Source organism: Cricetulus griseus, chromosome 9 (genome assembly GCF_003668045.3).
Source record: "Cricetulus griseus strain 17A/GY chromosome 9, alternate assembly CriGri-PICRH-1.0, whole genome shotgun sequence".
In the NCBI taxonomy this organism is placed as follows: Eukaryota; Metazoa; Chordata; class Mammalia; order Rodentia; family Cricetidae; genus Cricetulus; species Cricetulus griseus.
The window spans coordinates 8,919,261-8,943,880 of record NC_048602.1 but is presented as its reverse complement, the minus strand read 5'-3'; the positions used below and the strand labels follow the sequence as shown (position 1 = coordinate 8,943,880).

General features: G+C 46.4%; 1 protein-coding gene across 1 annotated transcript; it reads left to right on the top strand.

The window, feature by feature from the left end:
- The first annotated feature begins 5,838 nt into the window (after positions 1-5,838).
- Positions 5,839-19,962, top strand: LOC100764865 (cytochrome P450 2G1). The gene is made up of 9 exons (XM_027430621.2): positions 5,839-6,018; positions 6,573-6,735; positions 8,402-8,551; positions 12,686-12,846; positions 13,772-13,948; positions 15,685-15,826; positions 17,571-17,758; positions 17,875-18,016; positions 19,471-19,962. The coding sequence occupies exons 1-9, from the start codon at positions 5,839-5,841 to the stop codon at positions 19,650-19,652; spliced, it is 1,485 nt and encodes a 494-aa protein (XP_027286422.1). The 3' UTR covers positions 19,653-19,962.
- Positions 19,963-24,620: the final 4,658 nt, after the last annotated feature.

The following is a 24,620-nucleotide window of genomic DNA, read 5'->3' as shown; positions in this document are numbered from 1 at the left end:
TGTGCTATCTTTTGCACTTGAAATTACTTTCGTAGTTTCTGAAAGGGACCTGGGGTAGGGGGGTGGAGGAATCACAGACTGGCTTTTTCAAGATATAATTTTATACTAGAATAATTAGACAAGTTTGAAAAGTTGCATGTGAAGATGGTCCAAGAGAGGATTTAAGTCAGATCTCCCCTACTTAAATAAGAATAAAGAATAATAAAGGTTTTCTGTGGGTAAACGCATGTTGAAATTGTATATGTTATGGGGATCCCTTAATGTCGTGTCAATGTTCTGTCAGTAGCATGGTATCATCAAGATGAACATGTTATTATCCAACAGCTCTGTTCAGTTTTCCTGTGTTCATGAAAGACCTGTTAGCGTTGTGCCTAATATCAGGGAAGATTAGCCTAAAGCTGTCATTCATAACTTCGGGCATTATATGACATGCTTGGTTAGCCACAACCTTTCCTCTTTAGTCTGTATCTAGCATCTTCTAAAACTGTGTATCTGAACTGTTATGTAATGCGTCGTTTTTATTATTTGAGAATTTCTTATAATGTGTTTTGATCAAGTCCCTCCCCATTCCTTCCCCTCCGATTTCTTCCCATCCCCTCACTTTATTCCCTCACCATTTTATGCCTTTTTTTTTTTTTTTTTAAATCCACTTAGGGCTATTAGTGTGTGAATGAGTACTGGACCTACTGGATCGTGGATAGCATCTCAGGGGCTACAACCATAAAGAAAACTGACTTTTCCTCTCTTCCAGCAGATATCAGTTGCCAACAGCTCTGCAGATAGTGGTGGCCTTTGTGGCCACCTCCTACATCCCAAGCTAGGCTTTTGTCTGGCTCCATCTTTTCATCAGCCTCATGCACGTTGTCACAACTATTGTGTGCAAGTGCCCTGTCGTGTCCAGAAAACACGGTCTCATCATGGCCACCCACCCACCTTTGGCTCTTATGATCTTTCTGCTCCATCTTGCACAATTATACCTGAGCCTTGAAAGGGGCACGATATTGGGCAATATTCCTTTACACAAGCATGAGGTCGTGCGTACGCTCACACACGTACATACACACATGTACAAACATATGTGAGCACAGACCTGAGTTTGCATATACATGCACAGACACACACACACACACACACACACACACTGAAACTCTGATATACGAAGCTACTTTTCCCTGCGTTCTTCCTGAATATCCAGTGTCATTATCCCTAAGTTACACACCCATGGTTTCCTTCTTCCTTCCTTTCCTTACTGTGCTCCTACTTATCATCCCACTACTCTTACTAAGACTTTTCTTCAAACAAGGGGGAAATGCATGTATGCACGGCCCCCACCTCTGTGTGTGCGTGTGTATGTGTGTGTGTGTGTGTGTGTGTGTGTGTGTGTGTGTGTGTGTGTGCAAGCGCCCACGCGCGCTTGCTTTCTGGCATTATTTGCTACTAGTTCGATATCATTAGAAGCTTGGAAGGGGAATCATAAACTTTTGAGAAACTTGTGAGGTACCAGGCTCCAGGCATTTGGAAAATACAGCCACAAAGAAATGCAAATCTAGGACGTGGGTTGTCACAGAGCCTGTAGAGCAGGAAATGTAAGAATTCAGAGAGAAGTGGCTCTGCCCTACCCCATGGTGAAGAAGTTGTTCTTGGGTCTGTCCTGTGTTCATCTTTCCTCAACTGCTATCGCCCTGTGTAACAGGAACGGCAGCAGAGCAGAACGCGACCAAACGGGCTTACGTGGAGAGGAATATTTCCCCAGATGAGGCTGGAGACCTCTTATGGACAGAGGTTGCTGAGGTCATAACGAATGTGGCAGCCAGCATTTGGGAAGGAGGCAGCCCTACTCTAAGAGATGCAAAGCTCACAGTCACACACAAACACATTTCTGGATTATTCTTGTGTGGGCAGGTCTGTGGTGTTGGGAGGGGGCTGTGCCACATGTGGAGGCCAGAGGACGACCCAGTGGGAGTCAGTTCTCTCCTTCCCCCTTCACGTGGGTTCTAGGGATGCAATTCAGCTCATCAGCTTTATGCAGCAAACACTTTAACGGCTCAGACATCTAAGTCGTCTCTGTCCAGTCAGCTCATCGCTCTTTTCCATCTTTTCTCTTCTAACTTTTCATCTAGACTTCTCCCCATCAGGGTTGGTTTTATTTGGGGTGTGGTGGGGGGAGCTGGGCCCTGCCCCTCTGGCATCTGTTCTCAGTGGCATCACTTTATAAATCTCGGAGACATTTTTCTCCCCAATGCTAACTCTACTCTCTGTGTCTTTGGATTTTCTCTTGCCTTTTTTTTTTTTTTTTTTTTTTTTTTTTTTTTTTTTTTTTCCTGCTTGGCATTCATTCCTCACCCTGGAAAAAAATCTCTGTTGCATGGGCAGTGTCGCTCAGCTCAATGTTGACATCACCCTGATACGTTTCTTGTGCCTCTTTCCTCTGGGTTTCTTTTGGGTCTTGTTCTCTGTCTCCCTCAGGGGATGGCTTCCATAACCTCCCTCCCTGTGTGCTTCTGTTTCGGGTGGTTCTATTTTGCTGTTGCTGCTGCTGCTGTAAGGAAGGACTTTGCTTTTTTGGCTTACACCTCCAGGTCACAGTTCATCCCTGAGGGAAGTCAGGGCAGGAATAAAACAGAGATTATGTAAGGAAGCTCCTTATTGGCTTGCTACCTCTGGCTTGTGTTCATTCGGTTTCCTTATATGACCCAAAACCACCTGCCTAGGGGTGACACGGCCCACAGAGAGCTGAGCCCTGCTATATCAATTAGCAATAAAAACAAAACAAAATAAACAAACAAACAAACAAAAAACACCCTCACAGACATGACTCCAAGCCCATTAACGGAGGCACTCCCCAAAACTCCCAAGACTCCTACAAGACCACTCTGGGCTGTGTCAAGTTGACAATTGATGCTAACTAGGAAGCAGGCATTCTGCAATCATTACTTCTCTTTGGTTTGCTTCTAGTTGTGAGTTCAAGTCCCCCCCCCACACACACACACACACAAACACACACACACACTGCTGAGGAGAGACGTATGAAAGTTACTTTCTCTAGGTCTGTCTTAGTTAGGCTTTCTATTGCTGCGATGAAACACCATGACCAAAAAGCAAGTTGAAGAGAAAAGGTTTTATTTATATTTTAGCATTGCTGTTCATCACTGAAGGAAGTCAGGACAGGAAATTCAAACAGGTCAGGAACCTGGAGGCAGGAGCTGATGCAGAGGCCGTGGAGGGATGCTGCTTTCCGGCTGGTTTCCTATTACTTGCTCAGCCTGCTTTCTTCTAAACTCAGAACCACCAGACCAGGGATAAATAACACTGCCCACAATGGACTGCCCCTTCTCCATCAATCACTAATTAAGAAAATGCCTCATAGCCAGAACTAATGGAGGCATTTTATCAATCAAGGCCCCTCCTTTCTAATAACTCTAGTCCGTGTGTCAAGGTGACAGAAGAGTAGCCAGTACAAGGTCCATTCATTTGTAATTGGGTAGACAAGACACAGCTATCACTATGCACACCCATCCACACTGCGTCAACACAACCATAGCAGAATTAAGAGATCACACCTCTCTGTGTGTGTGTGTGTGTGTGTGTGTTAGGGAGGGTCATGAGAAAGGGGGGCAAAATGAAACTAAAAGTCAGGGGAGACCCTGGAGCTGACTCTCTACCCTATGAAAGTCATCCTAGGCCCCCGCAGATGAGAGTTTTAGTTTTCTCTCTCAGCCTGTACAGCCTCAGTTAATACTGTATATTCTAAATCCATTCATTTCCCTGCAGATTTTTTGGCTTTATTTTTCTTTTACAGCTGAACAGGATTCAATTTTCTATATACACTTGGCTTTCATTATCCGTTCACCTGTTGATGAACGGCCCCGTTGGTTCCATTTCCTTGCTGTAGTGGATAGAACAGAAATGATCATGGAGTCGTAAGTATCTCCATGGTGAGGTACGCCCAGGAGTGAAATCTCTGGGTTAGATGGCAGCCTGATTTCTTTTCTTTTCTTTTCTTTTCTTTTTTTTTTTTTTTTTTTTTTTGTATTTTGAGGCGGGGTGTTTGTTGTTGTTTGGTTTTTTTTTGGGGGGGGGGGAATATCCGAAACAAATTTCTATCATGTATGCATTTATATATGTAAGCAAGTGTACGTGCGTGTGTCTAGGATAGCATGTGGAAAAGTGAGGAAAGGCAGAATACAGCTAAAGGCCACAGGAGCCATGGAAGGGGGTGTGAAGCTAATTGTTTTTTCTGGTTTCTTTAGAAAGAAAGAGAAGTCTCCTAGCGGCAGACCTGAGACAAAGTGACACATCCAGTCTGCCCTTGATTTCCCACCACTTCTGAGGACATGGGACACCTCAGCTTAACCAGCTAAATCTTCATCATCCTCCCTGTCCAGTTCTTACCACAGAGCCCCAGGCTGGCCCTCGATCCTGATTTAGCTGCTAAGATTACAGTCACGGTACCATGCCTGACTCAAGCTCTGTTCTCGGAACCTGCAGGTAAATAAAAGGAACTCCGTTTCCAAAGGTGAGAAGCCAGACATCCGAGGACAGGCTCAGATCTGCCTGATGGTGCCAGGACACAGAGAAAGAGAGCAATCGCCTGTGGATGTGGCTGGGGACAGGAAAGAAGTTTTGCAGACATTGGGCATGAAAGAGCCAGGAACTGTTGAGATTTTTAAGAACAGTTAATGCTAGATGGCAAATCTCATGGTGACTCCTATCCATATGGCGAGGACCTGAGGGGCTCTCTGCATCTTAGACGTCACATCACGGAGTCTGGACAAATCAACATAATCTAATTTTCATTATACAAGATAAGAACTTGTATGAAACTTGGTTTACTTCTTCATGCTTGAATATAATGTGTTTGGATTACATCCCTGCCCTATTCTCTCCTCTCCGATTCCTGTCCAATGTCCCTACAACTTCCTTCCAACTCCACATGCTCTCTCTCTCTCTCTCTCTCTCTCTCTCTCTCTCTCTCTCTCTCTCTCTCTGTCTTTGTCTCTCTGTCTCTCTCTGTCTGTCTGTCTCTCTCTGTGTCTGTCTCTCTGTGTCTGTCTCTCTCTGTGTCTGTCTCTCTGTCTCTCTGTCTCTGTCTCTCTGTGTCTGTCTCTCTGTCTTTGTCTCTGTCTCTCTCTGTGTCTGTCTCTCTGTGTCTGTCTTTCTGTGTCTGTGTCTGTGTCTGTCTCTGTGTCTGTCTCTGTCTCTCTCTCTGTCTCTGTCTCTGTCTCTCTGTCTCTCTCTCTCTCTCTCTCTCTCTCTCTCTCTCTCTCACACACACACACACACACACACACACACACATACACACACACACCACAGTAGTCTTCACTACTGAGTGGGAAGTCTCAGGGGCTGTTTTCATAATGTCCTTGGTTGTGCTAAACTAGGAAAGGAAACATCTTGCCCCTGGCATTCTTTGGACAGGTGAAAGGAATACCCAAGGAAGTACCATTCTGTGAACCAGAAACAAAGGTCTGAAGGAGGAAAGTTCACGTGGCAAGATAATGTAGGAAAGTCTATAGTGTGTGCAGATTCCCTATAAACAAATAGCTTCTCAGATGCCGCAAATAATATGAAGCTTGAGGGACAGTTGGGAAACTTGAAATGGGAAGAAAGAAGATAACCCCTTGCAGAGTTTTCCTGGGTGAATTCAATATACCTCTGTGCAGGTGAGAGATTACAAATTACATAACTCCACACCCACCAAGTGATCTGCCTCCTGATGGCAGAATACAGGGCGAGTGTGACTCCCACAGGGTTCAGATTTCAGTACAAACTGATCTCCTAGAAGCTATTTAGGCAGGATCTGGATCCAAGGATGCAAGCCCTTGACTTAGCACCATGGCTCTGGGAGGGGCCTTCGGCATCTTTATGGTACTCTTTTTGTCCTGCCTGCTCATCTCGCTTGCTTGGAAGAGAACCAGTAAGCGGGGGATGCTGCCCCCTGGCCCCACACCAATACCGTTTTTGGGGAACCTGTTACAAGTCCGCATCGATGCCATATTCCAATCCTTCCTGAAGGTGAGTGCGCCCATTTCTTCTTATAGCCAATGAAGGGAACAAACGGCATAGCTGAGTGCACACAAGAACTCATGCTTCCTAAACACAGACTCAGAAAGAAATTTTAGGAGACTTAAATTACAGAATTCTAGCATCAAAGGGGGAAAAAATTCTTAGATTCTGGGTTCACTAGAACAACCCCCCTCTTCTCGGGACTCTGGATCACAGTCTAATGATTTGAGGACTCTCGGTTCTTTAAGCATAACTTTTGTTCTCAAATCGTTTTAGACTTTTGCGATGCTAGAAACCTAGCATTTCAAAGAGAAGAAGGTGTGGATCGCAGAGTTGAGCTATTCCGAGTCCATTGTTTTACAAGCAAAACTAAGATGAACAAAATTAGCAACATTTCCTGTCCAAGTCACAGGAATCAATTTGATTTTTTTTTTTAATCCCCAATAGCCCTTCCAAACCCAGGACCTTCCTCTAGTCTACCTTTTCATCCTCCTACAACCTCTGCCCTCTACATCTCCTTGATTGCAATTTACTCCTGCCCTCGATATCTCCATTACTCCCAGCTCCAGAAAAAATATGGCTCTGTGTTCACTGTCTACTTTGGCCCGAGGCCAGTGGTTGTCTTGTATGGACACGAGGCTGTGAAGGAGGCCCTGGTAGACCAAGCAGATGACTTCAGTGGCCGTGGTGAAATGCCTACAATAGAGAAGAACTTCCAAGGTCATGGTAAGTGACCGCACTGAGAACAGAAATGATTGCAGCACACTCTGTGTTAGGGATCTCTGGTTGTGATTCACGAGTCACCTGCATTGACTCCCCGGAGAAGGGAATGGACGCTCTGCTAATTTTGGAGAAAGTTTAGGTAATGCCACACAGTACGTGTGAGGGCGACTTCATTTTTGATTTCCAGAATTTGGACTCTAAAGTGCTTATAGTGTTATTTTTCTGCTCTTAATGAATTACTGTGTGGTATTATTTGTGTACCCCCCACCAAAGCCTTCACAGCCAAGTTTACTTCCTATCTGCCCATATGAAGGTCACATGGGTCAACAGCACCTGCAATTTAGGAATTTTGTTTTTGGTTTTTGGGTTTTTGTTTTGTTTGTTTTTCAAGACAGGGTTTCTCTGTGTAGCTTTGGAGCCTGTCCTGGCACTCGCTCTGGAGACCAGGCTGGCCTCGAACTCACAGAGATCCTCCTGCCTCTGCCTCCTGCGTGCTGGGATTAAAGGCATGTGCCACCAACGCCAGGCAGGAATACTTTTGTTTAGTGTTACCTATGCAATCACTCCTACTTGCCTGCATCCTCCAAACACAGGCAAGCTCACATCCCTCTTTTTACCTGTCTGTCTGTCTGTCTACCTATCTATCCTTATGTCAATATACATTTTTCTCAATTCTACCCATCATTCTGTAAATCCATCAAAATGCATTCTTTATCCTCTGCATGCAAACATCTTTCCATCCTATTACTCCTATTTCTTGCAATGTTCTGCGGATCCATGAACCGCTCATACTTTGATTCATGTAGGGAGTCATTCACACACTTTCCATTTCTCCATCTACCTGGTCTTCCATCCATCCATCCATCCATCCATCCATCCACCTTTTCTTCTAGCCGCTATCTGCTCCGGATAACCCCTCTATCCACTAACACTTTTCATCCTCAGCTCTATCCAGCCCGCTAACCAGACAGAGAGCCATCTACCCACCCATTTATCACACCGTGCACCGTTCCAGTCCGGAGCACTAGCTGCTCATCTAGGGGACCTGGGTTTGGTTCCCAGCACTCACATGGGGCTCACAACCATCCATATCTCCAGTCCCAGGGGATCTGATTCTCTCCTCTGAACCCCATCATCCCACTCTTCCTTTCCTTTATCAATATATTCTAAAATGATCTCATTAAATGTCCAAGCCGCTCACCAATCCACACGACAGGTGATTTTTGCTTTAGTCTTCATGCAAGGCGACTGTACATTGATGTACAGTTGTGAGCATCTGTACACACACACACACACACACACACACACACACACACACACACACGCATGTTTGGATAGTGCAATGGTGCCCAGAAAATAGAATCAACATTTCCATTTAAGGAATTCTCTATATGGCATTCCATCCTTACCTCTTCTACTTTTCTAGGCATTAAACACAAAACTAACCCAGCCACAGCTCGCTCTCTGGCCCATAAGAAAACTTCCTTGCTCTCTCCCTGATTTATTCCAAGCTTTGTTCCCTTTTCCTTCATCCCGGACTGTTTCAGAGGGATTCTTGATTTCCCGTTGAGTCTGGAAGGTTCAGCTTTCATACTCGTGTCTACCACAGACTTGAGAGCATAAAGGGGAGGGGGCGGAGGCAGGGGCTTGACCATTGACATTCTGGCAGGTTTAGCTCTGTCCAATGGAGAACGATGGAAGGTGCTTCGGCGTTTTTCCCTGGCCATCCTTCGAAACTTAGGGATGGGAAAGCGAACCATTGAGGAGCGGATCCAGGAGGAGGCTGGCTACCTCCTGGAAGAAATCCATAAAGTCAAAGGTATGGAGGCCACATCGGGTGACTGGGTGTTTACAGAGAGCTAAGTTTATGGTGGGGCGGGGGGGAGGGGGGAACGACTAGGTGGGACAGAGACCAGAAATAGTAAGGAATGTAAAGCATTAAGGGTTCATAGGGATTTCCAGTGAGGTTCTGAGAGATTCTAGAAATGCTAGAATCAGTGGATCTCAGGTGTCTGCAGCTCTAGAAACCGTACAGGATTCTAGTGTTGGGTGAGCTTGTGCACAGGATTCTAGTGTTGGGTGAGCTTGTGCACAGGATTCTAGTGTTGGGTGAGCTTGTGCACAGGATTCTAGTGTTGGGTGAGCTTGTGTACAGAATTCTAGTGTTGGGTGAGCTTGTGCACAGGATTCCAGTGTTGGGTGAGCTTGTGTACAGGATTCCAGTGTTGGGTGAGCTTGCATCTTTTCAGAGAAAGAATCAACTATTGCTACATCATATAGGCTTCATTGTGATGAAGAAAACAGCACAAAACTTACCGTCTTCACCATTTTTAAGGGTAGGTACAGTTTTGGGGGCTGGAGAGATGGCTCAGCTGCTGGAGCACTGACTGTTCCTCCTGGAGATCTGAATTTTATTCCCAGCACTCACATGAGGCTCACAACAGTCCGTAATTCCAGTTTCAGGGGATCCAAGTGCCCTGGTCTGTACCAGGCATGCATGTAGTCCATAGACATACATGCAGGCAAAACACCTACCCACAAATGAAAATCAATTATAAGAGGATTTTTAAAAGAGTATCGTTTGTCAGTGGTAGGCATAGTCATATCACTCTGAAAAAAAAAAATGCTTAGAAATGGTTCATTTTTGAAGGTCTTTACTCCCACCCACCCCTGGTGTGTGTGTGTGGTGGGGGGGGTGGCATGGTTTCACTAGGCAGCCAGGCTGGCTTTGAAATTGCTTCAGCTAATACACACACACACACACACACACACACACACACACACACACACACACACACGCTTTCTTCAGGAAAACAATTCTCTTGGGTATTTTACTAGATTCCAATTTTTTTCTCTCAAAAATTACAATATATTTATATCATATTTTTCCCTCCCAGCTCCTCCCAGATTATCCCCAACTCCATATCCACCCAACCTCGTGTTCTTCCTTTCAAAATAAAAGAAAACAGTGAAAGTCAAAACAAACAAACACCCTTAGCAAGAAGCTCTTTGTAATCGATGCCTGCTGGAAAGGGAAAAGCAGTTTTCTCCAAGGGAGTGTCAGCGGTTAATATCAGCCACCCTCCAGAGAGGCCCCCATGCCCAGGAGTAGGTCAACACAAAACAGAGTTTTTTGTGTGTGATTTTTTTTGTTGGTTTTATTGCAGTTTTATTTTTAATTTTTATTTATTTATTTATTTATTTATTTGGTTTTTCGAGACAGGGTTTCTCTGTGTACTTTGGAGCCTATCCTGGCACTCTCTCTGGAGACCAGGTTGGCCTCGAACTCACAGAGATCCGCCTGCCTCTGCCTCCCAAGCGCTGGGATTAAAGGCGTGCGCCACCAACGCCCATCTCTTATTGCAGTTTTTAAAGATGCCTAAAATAAGGTATGGAGCCAGTAGAGTCTAGAAAGAAAAGGCAAAGATTGAGCAATATAGAAACAAATAGATAGGGGCTGGAGAGATGGCTCAGAGGTTAAGAGCACCGGCTGCTCCTCCAGAGGTCCTGAGTTCAGTTCCCAGCAACCACATGGTGGCTCACAACCATCTGTAATGAGATCTGGTGCCCTCTTCCGCCATGCAGGCATATGTGGAGGCAGAATGGTGTACACATAATAAATAAATAAAATCTTTTAACAAAAAAAAAGAAACAAATAGATAAAGAGATATAGTCATGCAGCGTTTTACATCAGAGGTTCCTTGTCTGGACTCTGTAAACGAACAAGGAGTCCACCCATGGCTTTGAAAGGTCTCTACCTCCAGAAACTGGTTATCTGCTGTGTTGTACACGGTGAATGTGAGCATGGTTCTGGAGAAATTGACCCCCACACCGATTAATTGACCATGATCCCATTTTACAGATAACACATCTGAGACCTAGCGAAATAACTCCTTTTTCCATGTGTATGCGTGTGCATAGGCACGCTCACACGCACGGGGGCACATGCATGCACCTGTGCTTGCACATGAGTGCACATATGTGTGGAGGCCAGGGGTTGACGGCAGTTGTCTTCTCCATCCCTCTCACCTGTATTTACTGAGCTATTGGTGAATCATCACTGAATCCAGAATGCTTCAATAGCACAAATCTAGCTAGCCTGCTTTTCCCAGAGAACACCTGTCTCTGTTAGACCCCCCAGAAAACTCAGGCCTCCGGAGTCTCAGCCCAGGACCTCGGCCACCCCAATCACCAGGCAGATTCGAAAGCTTGATGCAAACAGCACGAGGCTTTATTGTTGTTTAACGAGCTAACCCCATGTTAGCTCGGGTCTTTCACCCACCCGCCAGGGCAGATGGCTAGCAAAGACAGCTCAAAGTGGCTGCATAGAGATCTTGTAGGGCAGCGTAAGGGGAGTGTCTAGGGGTACGCACAGGCTCAGGATTGGTGTGCCTCCAGGCTTGGAGGGTTTGCCCTGTGTTGATTGGCCAACTGGTTGTTATGGCCCATAGGCCCTCCCAGGGTGGTTGCTATGCTCTGCATGTCATTGCTGTGCACTTGTCCGTAAAGCATACCCAGAGCCATAAAGCATAGCGCCGCCAGCTAACTTCTGATTGGTTCCTTGCCACGAGGCAGGCATCTGACCTCTTAGTGACCAAGGCAAGGTCATGGCGAGCACGTTACTGTCATGGCTGCCGAAATGGGGAGCTGGTCCCTTCATCTCCACCTCTCAAGGGCTGAATCAGGGACGAGCTGCGACACTTTTTAAAGCCTCCCAGCTTTAAAAAGTCTCATAAGCACTCATATAAGCACTCATATATATAAAGCACTCATCTGGGTGCTTAGGAGTCTAACTCCCATTTATGTGGCAAATGACCTGTCTGCTGAGATGCCTTCTCCCCATCCCCAGGAAGAATTCCTTAATAAGTTAAATGGATTTTTCTTTTGGTAGACCTGGACTGAATCCTTTTGTAAGTTGTGTTATTATTTTATGTGTGCAGGTGTTTTGCTTCACATATGTCTGTGTAACCGTGTACATGCCTGGTGCTCCCAGACGGTTCTGAGAACTGGAGGTACAGATGGTTGTGAGCTGCCTTGTGGGTGCTGGGAATTAATCCTGGGTCCTTTGCAAGAGCAACCAGTGCTCTTAAGCGCAGAGCTGTCTCTCCAGCCCCTCGGGTGACCTTGGGTGTTTGTTTGTTTGTTTGTTTTTCTTTTTTCCAGATGTGTCTTCTATTACTTTGCATCCACCACAAATTCACTCAGGCAACGGTGGCAAAAAGATCATGCTGAACTTGGGTGTTTATTCCAAGCCAGGAGCCATGCCAGGCATTTTTACAAGCGTTGTCATATTGAACACTCACAGATCAATTAGGAGATTTCCAAACCAGGTTGTAGTTTGGGAAAACTAGACTCAGATATGAAAACAGGCACTCAAGCATACCGCTAAGCAGCAGACTTTGTGCCAACACTGAGTGAATTCTTTTCTCTCTTCTTCTTCTTCTTCTTCTTCTTCTTCTTCTTCTTCTTCTTCTTCTTCTTCTTCTTCTTCTTCTTTTCTTCTTCTGGCAAAACAATTTTTATTTACATTTTTTTATTTTACATACTAGTCCCAGTTCCCCTCCCACCCCTTCTCCCCCCCCCATGTTCCCCATCCCACCAATACCCACTCCTCTGAGGGGGTAAGGCCTCCCTTATGGAGTCAACAAAGTTTGGTATGCCAAGTTGAGGGAGGAACGATAATATGAGCAAGTGGGGGGGGTCAAAATCATGATGGAGAAAACCACAGAGATAGCTGACCTGAGTTAGTGGGAGCTCACGGACACTGCACTGGCAGCTGGGGATCCTGCGTGGGACTGAACTAGGCCCTCTGAATGTGGGTGACAGTTTGTGCGGTTGATCTGTGGGGGTGGGGAGGCTGGCAGTGGGACCAGGACTGTTCCTGGGCACTGAGTGTTTTCTTGCTCTCTACCTCATTGTGACTGTCTCCAACATAGTCAATGTCTACCTCTAGGAGCTCCCATAGATCCCACTTTCTACCTGAGCCGCACCGTGTCCAATGTCATCTGTTCCATTGTCTTTGGAAAACGCTTTGACTACGAGGACAAATGCTTTCAGAACCTGATGAAGATGATCAATGAAACATTTGTGGAGATGAGCAAGCCCTGGGCACAGGTACTTAGCAGCCACCAGTCAGTCAGCTCTGTGGCCACCCTTCATTCTCAAGCAGGCCTTTCCTGAACACCACCTAGCCATCTGCTCTGCATCCCTAGGAGGCACTGACCAGTCCGCCCAAGTGTTCAGCAAACAATGGGTTACACCCAAATCTCAGTCCCAACAGTAGACTATTTAGTGAAATAGGCTGTCTCTGTGTGGCTTAGGTTGTTAGACCCCTGAAAACTCAAGTATCCGGGGTCCCAGGCCAGGTTCTCGGTCACCCCAATCACTAGGCGGATTCGAGAGCTTGCTGCAAACTGCACGAGGCTTTATTGTAATTTAACGAGCTAACCCCATGTTAGCTCGGGTCTTTCACCCACCCGCCATGGCGGATGGCTAGAAAAGACCACTCCTAGGGTCTCCCAAAAGATCTTATAGGGCAGCGTAAGGGGAGTGTCTAGGGATACGCACAGGCTTACGCACAGGCTCACGATTGGTGTGCTTCCAGGCTTGGAGGGCTTGCCCTGTGTTGATTGGTCAACTGGTTGTTATGGCCCATAGGCCCTCCCAGGGTGGTTGCTATGCTCTCTACGTCATTGCTGTGCGCTTGTCCGTAAAGCACACCCAGGGTCGTAAAGCATAGCGCCACCAGCTAACTTCTGATTGGTTCCTTGTCATGAGACAGGCATCTGACTTTCTAGTTTCTAGGACAAGGTCATAGAAGCACATGTTGGACCGTTATGGCTGCCGAAAGGGAAGCTGGTTCCTTCAAGGTTGGCCTTGAATCGCTGATCTTTCTCTCTTCAGTCTCCCTGGTGATGGGATTAAGAGTGAGCTCTGCTTGGCCCCAGCCACAGGAGCCCAACTCTCTGACTTTAGAACCCAGCCCATCTGGTCCCCGACACCCATGACTGACACACACCCCTTTGCCTCTGCCCCACAGTTATATGACATGTTCTGGGGAGTCATGCAGTATTTTCCAGGAAGTCACAACCACCTCTATGACTTGATAGAAGAGCTCAAGGACTTCATTGCATCCAGGGTCAAGCTCAATGAGGCATCCTTTGACCCCTCAAACCCTAGGGACTTCATTGACTGCTTTCTCATCAGAATGTACCAGGTACTTTTCCCTCACGCCATTCTTTCCGTCCTCTGAAGCCTTCATCCTGCCATGTCAAACCCATCCTGCAACTGTTATGGGAAAGAGAAAAATATCGTCTCATATAGTTTACTTCCATCTCCAGATAAAATGTAGAAACAATAGAAATGTAAGCCACTTGAACCTTCCAAATAAACTCCCTTAAAATTAATAAAATCAGATTAGTGTCAGCATAAACTGTGTAGTCAGGATTCTCTAGAGCCATGGTTCTCAACCATCCTGATGCTGCAACTCTTTAATACAGTTCTTCGTGTGGTGGTGACCTCCAACCATAAAATTGTTTCATCGCTACTTCATAAGTAATTTTGCTGCTGTGATGAATCGCAATGTAAATATCTGATATGTGATACCTGTGGGGTCATGGCCCACAGAGGAACAGAACTTACAGTGTGTGTGTGTGTGTGTGTGTGTGTGTGTGTGTGTGTGTGTGTGTCTGGCTGTCTGGCTGTCTGGCTGTCTGGCTGTCTGGCTGTCTGTGTCTGTGCGTTTAGGATTTATTAGGATGGCTTACAGGCTGTGGTTCAGCTAGCCAACAATGTTTGTCTACAAACAAAATGTCCAAGAATCCAGTAGTTGTGCAGTCCATGAGGTCGGATGCCTCAGCTGGTCGTCAGTATCTGCAAGAATCCTGAAGACGTGCGCTCTAATGCCAGTGAAGAATGCACTTGCCAGTGAGGATGAGAGCAACCAGGCCAAGAGAGCCAGCTTCCTTCTTCCATGTCCTTTATATAGGCTGCCAGCCGATTAAAGGTGGATCTTGCCACCTCAGAAGATCTGGATTGAAGGTGTGTTTTCCCACATTAGAGATCCAGGTCTTCCCACTTAAAGCTGACAACCAAGAATAGCCATCGCAGGTTAATTGCATGTTGGTGGGCTTTCGTGTGGCACTCGTTTCCTTATAAGCATACTGCATGCACTGGTCAAAACCAACATCCATCATCTTTGTGAGCATGGTCTATTTTCAAGTAACTGTTTCCCAGCTCCCATCTGTAACAGAAAGCATGCAGGAATTGCCTCTGTGCCTGGCTCGTTTCCAGCAAGCTAATCCCACCACTTCTATCCATTTTGCTGCAAAGGACAATTTCCTTGTTCTTCATGACACCACGTATATAAACACTGTATTTTTTTCTAAAATAGGCTTCAAATATACAATGTGTAGCATAAAGAAACTTAAAAATCTTGCAGTTTTGAGGCCATCTACACAACAGACTGTATGATTGCAAATCAGAATATGCCTTCAGAGTCTTGGAACTGAGAGTCTTGGAAGCCCACTCTCTAAATTGGAGTTTAAACTTCACAATCACAAGCTGAATGTCTTTGAGATGAGATGTTGGGATGGATGCAGTCTGCATGCCTGTGTGCTGACCATTAGAACTCCAGGGCAATAAATCATTATGGGACCCGAGTATTTGGCAGTTGAAAGCTATGTGCTCTAATGCCCCTCAAACTTTCAAATTGTGCAAGATTCTGCTTCCTCCTCCTTCATCTTCTTGCACACTGCATGTCCACTGGCCTTCTCTTGCCCTTCCTCTGAAACACCAGACATGCTCCTGCCTCAGCACCTGTGCTTGCATTGTTTCTCCTGGACTTACTTAACTCGTCTTTCCTCCTTTCACAAATGGCCCGTTCTACACAAAGGAAAGGGGGAGATGAAGGCTTGAGGGGGTCATTCTTTTGATGCTCTCCTTGGCTTTCAGGATAAAAGCAACCCTAACACAGAATTCAACCTCAAGAACCTGGTCCTCACCACCCTCAATCTCTTCTTTGCTGGCACGGAGACTGTGAGCTCCACCTTGCGCTACGGATTCTTGTTGATGATGAAATATCCCGAGGTGGAGGGTAAGTTTCACTCTGAGCAGGTCATCTGGTACCTCCCGTGCCTCCTCAGAAGGACGGCAATCTTGAAATTGTACAATCCCACACATCCTTAGCCTCTCTTCCCTCGATGACCTCAGAACCTGGGGCCTTCACCTCTCTGACTGTCCCTGTATTTGTTTTCTGTGGCTGTTGAGGCTTAGTAGCCTGTATTTGTCATAGCAAACAGAATTCATGTCTAATAAACTAGAGTTTGATCTGGTTGGGGCACTCCAATCATCAAAATTCATTTGTTGCTGAAGAAAACCAATTTGGCCTTTCTCTGTGCTAGTCAAGTTCAAACCACGTCTTTGGCTGAGTTATAAACAACCCCTGTGAGCGACAGTGCAGCCGGACTCAGCATACTGTCCTGATCATTATCCTCCCATGGTTTCTTAGTATTTTTAAGTAAAGACCAAATTCCCATATGGCAGTCATGGATCTAGGCTGTGTACCTCCCGATGCTGGATGAGTGTTCAAGTACCGGTGTGTAGCGGCCAGCGTTACAACCTCTAATGGGTTCAGGTGAGGGGAAATCTGCGGACAAGACAGCCAGTCACTCTTGCAAGGAGAATGCCAACTTTATTCAGAGGGAAGTTGACTTAAATACCACAGCAGCACCCCTGGAAGTCACTTAGATAGAAGTCCATGCTCTTAAGCCCCAGGTAATGGGCAGATAATTGCATATTTGTAAACAGGCCTTGTGAGTAGGAGGAAACGAGGAAGTAGCACCTGGTCGAGGGATCATCCATAGAAAAGAGGAGAGTAGCAGACGCCCAGAGGGATCCCAACACCAATGATGTCTGTTGTTAAATATAATGAAACATAATATAATATAATCCAAACACATGTGATCCTCCTGGATTGAGAAACAGAATCTTCATCTCAAGATCCTTGTGTAAGGACATGCACCTGGATGACCCTGCCCCCTAACGATGGGCGGGGCACGCACAGGAAAAGTACTATGTCATCACCACATCACCCGCCACGCATTAGGGCCTTCGTGAGGACTCTGCGCATTCGTGAAACCTTAGTGTGCATGCGCAGTCTTCCCTTTAAAAGGTCCAGCCTCCCCGGCTTCTCTCTCTCTGTCTCCTCTTGGGTTGGCTAACAATCCAACCCCATCCTCCCCCTCTTCCTGTAAATAAACTCTACATGGGTTGTTCATCTGTAGCTTCCTTTCTTTATACCTGAAGCTGCAGCGTAAAAGAATAACACCTTGACTTAATGACATCTACAAAACTCAGAACACGACTTGCCCTAGCCTCTCAGCACAGACATTCCCCAGCCAGACATGTGCCTCGTACATGTAATCCAGGGATACGAGGCTGAGTATGGAGAGATGGTTTTTTTTTGTGTGTTTGTTTGGTTTTGCTTGTTTGTTTGTTTTTCGAGATAGGGTTTCTCTGTGTAGCTTTGGAGCCTATCCTGACACTCGCTCTGTAGACCAGGCTGGTCTCAAACTCACAGAGATCCGCCTGCCTCTGCCTCCCGAACGCTGGGATTAAAGACGTGCGCCACCAACGCCCGGCTGGAGAAATGGTTTTTGAACCCTATAAAATCCATATAGTGAGTCCCGGTCCAACATGAAGTACCTAGTGACGCCCTGTTGACAGACAGACAAGGCACATGTTCCCCCCAAGCACAAATAAAAACAAAGACTGAACAACGAAAATGAACCTCAGCCTTTCTTGTCAACTTTCCTGCTGTATTTTCTTCCATCTCACAGCCAAGGTTCTCGAGGAGATTAACCAGGTGATTGGGTCACACCGGAAGCCAGCAGTGGAGGACCGGGCCAAGATGCCCTACACTGATGCTGTCATCCATGAGATACAGAGATTGACAGACATTGTGCCCCTGGGTGTCCCCCATAATGTCATACGGGACACTCATTTCCGAGGCTACTTTCTGCCCAAGGTGAGGTTGTACCCCACCGTGGTCCAGTCCTTTCCTGAACTGTCTCTCTTCCTGTTTTTGTAACCCCACCCCCATTGCCCAACGCAGAATTCTAATGGCCTCTGTGTGTCTCCCAGGGCACAGATGTGTACCCCCTGATTGGCTCAGTCCTCAGAGATCCCAAATACTTCCGCTACCCAGATGCTTTTTATCCTCAACACTTTCTGGATGAACAAGGGCGCTTCAAGAAGAACGATGCCTTCGTGGCCTTTTCCTCTGGTAGGTAATTATGCCTAGGTGCTAGAGTAGAGCTCTCCAAGGCCTGTGTTCTAGAATTGCAAGAATCCTAAAATCCCAGACCAGGGAATATTAGGATCATTCACTTGAACGATGGTGGGTGGGCATAGTGGCACATGCACACAAGCTCAGTATTCAAAAGACAGCATTATTTCAAGCAGAAGGGCCAGCCTGGGCTCACCGTGAGATCCTGACTTTAAAACAATTGAAACCAACGAAAACAAATTAAAATGTTAGCGCAACAACAGCAGTGAACAAGCATTTAGTAAACTTAACCGTGTTAGGTTAAGTATCAAATTAAAAATGATTCCTGTTTTGTCAGTCATATATGTGATCCTTGCCTGAACCACGCACATCTGCCATGTACTGTGGACAAATGTAGCCACTGGTAACCCTGGACCGCACGGCCATGTATGTGTGAAAACGTAAACATTCTTATTCGGGAGCCCTGAAACATGAAACTCGTTTCACTTACACAAAATAGTCTTTTTTCTCTGAATCTTTTCAAACATTCTAAAAGAAGAAAAGCATTTGTACTCTGTGTGCATACAGATACGAAACAGCACCACAGACTGGCCTCACAGAAGTTTGTGGGCCAGTGAGTGGCTTTGGCATCCTGTCATTTAAATGGGACACCTGGAGCCTTGGATGAATTGTCCAATTCTCAACCGGGAAATGGAGATTAATCCCTTCCTGCTGTTGGAACGGTTCCACCAGGAAGACAGCCTTAAATGCAATTCTTTTTTTTTTCTTTTTTTGGTTTTTCGAGACAGGGTTTCTCTGTGGCTTTGGAGGCTGCCCTGGAACTCGCTCTGTAGACCAGGCTGGTCTCGAACTCACAGAGATCCGCCTGCCTCTGCCTCCCTAGTGCTGGGATTAAAGGCATGTGCCACCACCGTCCCGTTTAAATGCAATTCTTAGACTTTAAAAAAAAAAAAAAAGAAAAATCACACCAGTATTTGATACCTAAGACATTTGAAATACCTTTGAGGAATTGAAATGAACAGAGTTTTGAAGTTCTATTTTGTGGGGTTTTTTGTTTTTTGTTTTTTTGGTTTTTTGTTTTTTTCCTGATCTGGGGGTGGAATTCACACACTCTGAGCAAATGTTTTATCACCGCATCATACACCCCAGTCTCTCACTGGTGTAATCCGGTCCAAGCTCCCTTGCTCTGCTGTTCACACCCCAGCCCTCTAGGATCCTTTGGAACCGGTCTGTCTGGTTCTAACTCTGGCAGAATCTGGGCGAGCAGACAAGAAGTTGCCGCCTGTCAGGTCCCTCTAGGTGACAGCTGGTGGTTGAATGGTAGCTGAATAGTAGCAATGGGACACCAGTGAGTCTTGATAAGGACCCCACATCGTGGATACAGCCCTGAGCTGAGATGCTGTGGAGTCCGCGGGGGCTGCCACACCCCTTCCCATCACGTGTCTCTTCAGGAAAGCGCATCTGCGTCGGGGAGGCCCTGGCCCGAATGGAACTCTTCCTCTACTTCACGTCCATCCTTCAGCGGTTCTCCTTACGGTCTCTGGTGCCTCCGGCTGAGATCGACATCGCTCACAAGATCTCAGGCTTTGGCAACATCCCCCCCACTTACGAGGTCTGCTTCATGGCCCGCTGAGGCCAACGAAGAGCGAAGAAGAGCGCGGAGAGCTAAGCTCTGCAGGGGCTCGCCTACGCCTGCCCTCCCCTTCCTCCTCGGTCCGCCCTATGCTTAGAGAAGTCACCCTCTCTGCTGTGCCCAGGCCACCACGGGTCAGGAGAGGAGTCTGGAAGCACACGACGGGATTTATAAAGCGTGTTTGTAGCCACGGTTTGGAGCGAAGCCTGAAGGTTTAATTAAATTCACTGAATTTCTCAACCTTGGTCTCGGTCCACCCTAAACAGATGCTGTGTGTTTGTTTATCCAGCCGGTTGGCTTTGCCCCCGTAGTGACCAGAATGTACTCTGTAATTCTCTCCTGTTTGCTTGTATTTCTCCACCCCAATAAAGAACTCGAGACAGTTGGCCAGAGCAAGTTTACTGTGTTTTGTGTTGACAGTTGTACTGTTGCAGGAAATAACCAAGGGATGAGACACCCAAGCTGAGAGCCAGGAAGGGGTTTATTGTAAGCACAACAGGCCCAGGGGACATCAATCCAAACACAGACAGACCCCCTAAATTCTGTTAAACGGAGGCTTTTGTTTCCCCCTTCTTGCCCCCTACACAGCAATCCAGAGTAACACAAACTTTAGTTGGCAGTATTAAACTTGCCTAACATAATATAGTTAAATTCCCCCCCCCAACAGAAGTCTAAGTCTATCATGGGCAGAATTTTTTTCAGAGCAGGAGGAAAGGGAGACTAGTTACAGAAGAGACACAGTGAACTCCCACAGGGTGTGTTGTGCCAGGGGAGCCCAGAGACTAACCCAAGGAGTTGACACTCTGCTGCAAAAGCAAAAGGTTTCTTTTTATTTCAAGCTGGCCAGCTAATATCTCACTGCATGGCGAGCAAATGAGATGCCAAGCAACCAAAAAGAGAAGCTTTTAAAGGGGCAGACCATAAGGTTGAAGGCCACAAATTACAGAGTTTCCATGGTTACTTAAGGTCATACAAAGTACAGAGTTAGTCAGTAATTATACATTTTAAGGGAGATACATTTGACTGGGGTAAGACAGGGAGCATGGGCTTGCAGGGTTACAGGGTTACAGCGTCTGTCAGTTATCCCCTGGCCTGGGGGATCATTATGACCAGCAATTAGCAAAGGAATGTTAACAGGAGTGGTGGACGGTTACCTCCCCTTCTCTGAGAGCAGGGGATGAGGCGCCAGCCACGGCACTCCTGATTTTAGGAGTTAAATTTTCCTTTATCATTAGACGGTCCCTTTTCAGGGGCTTAAGTTTTTAAACTTTTATTAATTTGAATTTTTGGTCCCTCGGGCGCTAACCTGGTCTTTTCTTTCTTTGGCTTCCAAGGGGGTCTTCTACCTCAGAGGGATGTGTAGAACCGGAAGTTGAAATGGGCTTTCTTTTTGTCAGATAGCAATTCCCTGTGCCACCAACTGATTCCTGGCTGGTTTGGTAGCCCCTGGCGACATCAAGCCTCTTGCTGGCTCATTACTTGTCTTCACTATTATCTCTCCTGCTAAACTTGCTCTCTCTCTCCTGGGGGCTCTTATCTCAATCCCTGCGCTCTGTGTTGGGCACACCTAGGCTGTCCGCAGCTGCTGTGCTTTGGTCTCTCTAGTTCTATCAGCTTGTTTGATGTCCCTGAAGCTTCTCCTCATATTTCACTCATTCAAGTCAGCGTTTATCAAAGGCACAGTGTGTGCTGGTATCACTATTGGTGAACAAAACAAGCAAACCCTCTCCGTGGAGGGGGCCTGTTTTGATTCAATGGAAATTGCTAGGCAGTGCCATGCCTTGCACTGACTGGGGATTTTTTTTTTAATCTTTTTTTAAATTTAGTTTTATAATTGTAATTAGACCCATTTTAAATTAGAAACAAGCTTCTTTTACATGTCAATCCCAGTTCCCTCTCCCTCCCCTCCTCCCCTGTCCCCCACCGAGCCTTTATCCCATCCCCTTTCTGCTCACCAGGGAAGGTGAGGCCTTCCATGGGGGAATCTTCAAAGTCTGTCATATCATTTGGAGCAGGGCCAAGACCCTCCCCCGTGTGTCTAGGATGAGAGAGTATCTCTCTATGTGGAGAGGGCTGCCAAAGTCCATTCATGTACTAGGGGTAAATACTGATCCACTACCAGAGGCCCCATAGATTAAGGCCCTCCTTCAGGGGGTCTGGAACAGTCCTTTGCTGGTTTCCAGGCAATCACTCCGGGGTCCATGAGCTCCCCCTTGTTCGGGTCAGCTGTTTCTGTGGGTTTCTCCAGCCTGGTCTTGACCCCTTTGCTCATCACTCCTCCTTCTCTGCAACTGGATTCCAGTTCAGTTCAGTGTTTAGCTGTGGGTCTGACTGGGGATTTTTAAATGGCTGTGATCATGTTTTGAGCTGCAATGGAAGACTGAGGAACATGGAAGAGCTGAAGACCAGTGTTAGTGGAGAAAGTAAAGGGGCATGAGAGGGTTTTAAAGATGCCTGAAATCCAAACACCGCAGAAATTACTATTTTTGATGTGTTCACAACTAGATAGGCCTTCTCTGAACAACAACAACAACAACAAAAAGATTAATAAGGTGTAAGATATATATCCAGAGAGCTCCCCACACTGAAATGCAAACTGAAAACCAAGTATTATTTTATAATATCTTTATTCATTCAGTAATTTCATGCACACTGTACTGGCTGAATCTGTGTGTCAACTTGACACAAGCTAGAGTCATCAGAGAGGAAGGAGCCTCAATTTAGGAAATGCCTCCATGAGAGATTGGCTGTAAGGCATGTTCTCAATTAGTGATCAGTAGGGGAGGGCCCTGCCCATTGCGGATGGTGCCATCCCTGGGCTGGTGGTCCTGGGTTCTTTAAGAAAGCAGGCTGATCAAGCCATGGGAGCAGGCCAGTAAGCAGCACCCTCCATGGCCTCTGCATCAGCCCCTGCCTCCAGATTCCTGCCGTGTTTGAGTTCCTGTCCTGACTTCCTTTGACGATGGACTGTGATGTGGAAGTGTAAGCCGAATAAACCCTTTCCTCCCCATGCTGCTTTTGGCCCCAGTGTTTCACTGAGGCAATTGAATGTAATTTAACGATATGTACCTCCATTCTTCTCAATTATCTCCCTCCCACTCTCTACGTTTTATCTTCCCGATACCCTTCTAAATCCCACCCCTGCCCCTGCCCTAGGGGTTCTGGTAGTTCGTGGGTCGCAAGAGGGACTAAGCCTAAAAATAAATGGGCGAGAAAGAAAGAGCGAGACCACGCAATGGTTGTCAAGGTCTGTTTATTGAACTTAAGCATGGAGTTTTTAAAGAGAAAGGAGGAAGTAAAGAAAGAGGCAGTCAGGGAGGGGGAGGAATGGGTGTTAAATGCCCTCAGGCCTGGGCAGGTGTCCCGGAACTAACCTAAGGGGTGGGGTCCTTGACTAAATTGGCGGTTTAGCATGGAGCTCGCTAAGCCACTTGTAAAGGAGACTTTTATATCTGACCAGGGCTGGCTCCTGACACCCTCCCCCCTTTTCTCATGTCTTTTCAAAAAATAACTGGGTTACTTGCAGGCACATGGTTTTGGAGTTATTTACTGGACAACGTAAAATGGCTACACCCCTGAGGAAAAAATGACTTCTCCCTTCCCAGTTGCCACCACTACCCATAGGTCTTCAGCTGGGAGTGGAGCCTCTTATGCCTCACTGCCATCTATGCTGTGGTGTTGATAGGGTCCATCTCATGCAGGTAACCATAAACACAGGGAGTTTGTGAGAGCAATGGCAATGCCATGTCCAGAAGACAGAACTTCAGAGCATTCCTCCCCATCCTCTGGCTCTTCCATCTTACGATCCCTGCTTCCACAATGTCCCCTGAGCCTTGGCGAGGGAGGGATATAAACATCCCACCCGGTCTGGGTACTGAGTAGCCCTTTATTCTCAACACCTGAGCAAAAACCGAGTCTCGGCATTAACTGCTGACAACAGCAAAAAGAAGTTTGTCTGGGCCTAGAGAGATGGCTCAGAGGTTAAGAGCACCGACTGCTCTTCCAGAGGTCCTGAGTTCAATTCCCAGCAACCACACAGTGGCTCACAACCATCCGTTATGAGATCTGGTGCCCTCTTCTGGTGTGCAGATAGACATGGAAGCAGAATGTTGTATACATAATAAATAAATAAAATCTTTAAAAAAAAGTTTGTCTGACTACACTATGGGTGTAAACACAAATACTCGGAAGGCAGTTTGACACCATATCCATTTAGCAAAACAACAGTAGTACATCCTCCCCTGGGACCCATAACCTTCCTAACCTTGGGTTTTTAACCAGGGTTACAGTACCAGCTATGAATTCCCTCCTGTGAAACGGGCCTTGGGTTGAACAGAGTGGTAGTTACTACCATAATGTGCATGCCACTATTGTACCAGTGGGCTCAGCTTGCCTGGTAGACTCGATTTTATTTATTTTTTTGTTTTGTTTTTTTTAAGATTTTATTTATTTATTACGTATACAACATTCTGCTTCCATGTATATATGCACACCAGAAGAGGGCGCCAGATCTCATAACGGATGGCTGTGAGCCACCATGTGGTTGCTGGGAATTGAACTCAGGACCTCTGGAAGAGCAGTCGGTGCTCTTAACCTCTGAGCCTTCTCTCCAGCCCAACTTGCCTGGTAGAACACGATTGTAGCACTCAGGGTCCACTGCAGGGTAAAATACTGATGACTTGTTACCCCAGCAGCCTGCACAGCAGCTTCCTCCCTGTAAAAATACCCAGAAGGGAAGAAACTCCCAGCCCTGCGCCTAACAGATCTTTCTAGGCATCACAACAAAAGCACATGGTGTCCTTGGCAACAGGGTCTTACCATCTAGTTCTGGTAAACAACCGAGAACAAGGGCAATTGTTTAGGGGCTTCAGGGGCCTCCCGGAGTTTTCTGTAACCCATGGCTTACCATTATCAACCCATGCGCAGTTCCTTCATTTAAACTCTCTTTTCTTTTAAATTGTACTTTTA